Source organism: Ammodytes marinus (genome assembly GCF_949987685.1).
Source record: "Ammodytes marinus genome assembly, chromosome: 19".
Lineage (NCBI taxonomy): Eukaryota > Metazoa > Chordata > Actinopteri > Uranoscopiformes > Ammodytidae > Ammodytes > Ammodytes marinus.
In genome coordinates this window covers 26,634,245-26,636,744 of record NC_137223.1, presented here as the reverse complement: position 1 = coordinate 26,636,744, position 2,500 = coordinate 26,634,245, and the positions used below count along the sequence as shown (strand labels likewise).

Below are 2,500 nucleotides of genomic sequence, written 5' to 3'. Positions count from 1 at the left end.
GAACGCTTGTTGTCAAAATCACTTTTTTTCCAAAATCAGTGAATATCTCCTCATGATCCGCCACCTGTCTGTACTGTGTGTGCTGAATAGAAAATACAGGTACACAGCCTAGGCTCTGTAAACTGGCCTGCTGCTACTGTGGACCCCCTTTGTTTACACACCAGTTTACAGAGTCTAGGCTGTGTATTAACACTGTATTATTTGTTCAGCACACACAGTACATACAGACAGGTAGTGGATCATGAGGAGATATTCACTGATTTTGACAAAGTGATTTTGACAACAAGCGTTCTCCAGAATCACAGACTACACCTGGTTTTAACCTTAAAATAAACCTGTGATTAAACTTAAATCTGTTCTGACTGTCTGTCTGTCTGTGTGTCTGTGTGTGTGTGTGTGTGTGTGTGTGTGTGTGTGTGTGTGTCTGTGTGTGTGTGTGTGTGTGTGTGTGTGTGTCTGTCTGTCTGTGTGTGTGTGTCTCTGTCTGTCTGTCTGTCTGTCTGTCTGTCTGTCTGTCTGTCTGTCTGTGTGTGTGTGTGTCTGTCTGTCTGTCTGTGTGTGTGTGTCTGTCTGTGTGTCTGTGTCTGTCTGTCTGTCTGTCTGTCTGTCTGTCTGTCTCTCTGTCTGTCTGTCTGTCTCTCTCTCTCTCACAGGAAAGTTGAATCTCCCAGAGAGAATCCAGTAGGGAGCAACACACCGGAGCAGGGCCACACAGGTCAGAGTTACATCAACGTTTGATTATAAACTAAAATACCAGTTTAGAGGTGCAGTGTGTAATATGACATCATCAAGAAAGTTCTACAAAGTTCTAGAATGCAACGCTCCCTGGGTAACCCCACCCCTTTTGAATAATAACAGAAGCTACAGTGGCCTTCAAGGACAAGAGCAATTCTAAATTTTAAACAATGCACCTGATGACATTCCAACTATGACACTTTCAAGATGGCGGCACTAGGCCTTGGTCCAAAATATGCAGAAGGGAAAAAATAATAATTCAAAACATTTTTTCAGCTATTATGCACTAAATTAAATGTACTTATGGATATTATAATTACTTTCTACAAAATCCGCTAGGAAATAAAACCCAAAATTCTACACACTTGCAGCTTTAAGTTTTCACCGTGGAACAAAATATTTTTTTTTGATTTTTTTGAAAAAACATATTGAGTAAACTTGTATGACAACATGATACAATCAATAATTGAATGATTTAAAAACCAAATGGTGAATGAAAGCAGTCCTTTTAACATGCTCACTGTCTGCACATTGCTCTTCTAGTCAAAGTTATGAAGCAGAATATTCTGAACATTAAGAAATGTGTTTGTTGATGTTACAGGAATTCTTTTATCAAAAAACCCACACTGTCAGATGGATTAGAAGCTATTGGAGAAGGACACATAGATTTTCCATAATAATATTAATTTAAAATAATAAGTGTTTTTAATAAAGACAGCGAGTCAGGCAGGCTTCAGAGCAGGTGAAGTTTTTACTTGCGAGCTTAAAGGAATACTTCACCCATACAGAACCAGCGTTCTATCATTATAAAATCACTATTATAATATAATGAATGAGGTTTTTCTTCCCTCAGTCTTCCCTCAGTCTTCCCTTGGCCCAGCTGTCCTGTTAATCCTAACCCTCACTGTGATGTCACAGTAAGGAAACTGTAGGGTTAGACAGTGAGACCATAAAACACTCTTTCTGCCTTTTCTCAGGCTAAGATGATCCGATTTCATTTTTTTTTTGCACATTTATACTACATAGGATCTCTGAGTTCAATACACCTTCATATTCCAACCGGTGAAGTAGGCCTTTAAGCAAGGGTGTCAATCATACATTGTTGAACATACATGAATTGAGACAAAGACCTGAACAGAAAAGCAGAGCATGTATGTGTATGTGCCAGTGCCACACATTTGGTCCTGTGTGTCCGAGGTTAACTCATTTATTGTCCGAAAGAATAATAATAATAATAATAAATAAATAAATAAATATCAGCAGTTATTCTTCGTACAATGTCCAAGAAAGAATGTGGAGGGAGTGTGTACTCTTTGTTCTCCCAAGGCCATTCACAGTACTCCTCTCTTGGCCATTCACAGTACTCCTCTCTTGTGAGAATGAGCAAGTTGCATATTGTGAGGTCAAACAAAGTTCACAGCACAAAGCATAATGTTGCAGCATTAAAATAGTATACAATTAAGGCACATTAAATTCTGTTAACAGTTGACATCCTGCGGGGGGCGCCAGTCCCTTAAAACAGTATGATCAGTTCAGATCAGTTTATTTTGTCATTGTTACAGGAAACAACGAAACATTGTCACGTTTTAGTTGTCCACCAATTTACGTCTGTCTGTCTCTCTGTCTGTCTGTCTGTCTGTCTGTCTGTCTGTCTGTCTGTCTGTCTGTCTGTCTGTCTGTCTGTCTGTCTGTCTGTCTCTCTGTGTTATGAGTGTTAGTTACCTGGCCCACCTTACTCTGTCCCCTCCTGACCAGTTGTAGCAGT

The 2,500-nt window shown here is 39.5% G+C and overlaps 2 protein-coding genes across 2 annotated transcripts in view; both read left to right on the top strand.

Moving 5' to 3' along the window:
• The window catches only part of LOC307266073 (NACHT, LRR and PYD domains-containing protein 3-like), a 146,831-nt gene that overhangs the window by 117,177 nt on the left and 27,154 nt on the right, over positions 1-2,500 (top strand). The gene's annotated exons all lie outside the window — the stretch shown is intronic.
• LOC307266091 (centrosomal protein 43-like) overlaps positions 1-2,500 on the top strand; it is a gene marked incomplete at its 5' end in the record, with an annotated part of 19,790 nt that overhangs the window by 15,003 nt on the left and 2,287 nt on the right. Inside the window, one exon of the mRNA XM_080047999.1 lies at positions 654-715. Coding sequence (XP_079904125.1) covers positions 654-715 — 62 coding nt within the window. The remainder of the gene's footprint in view (positions 1-653; positions 716-2,500) is intronic.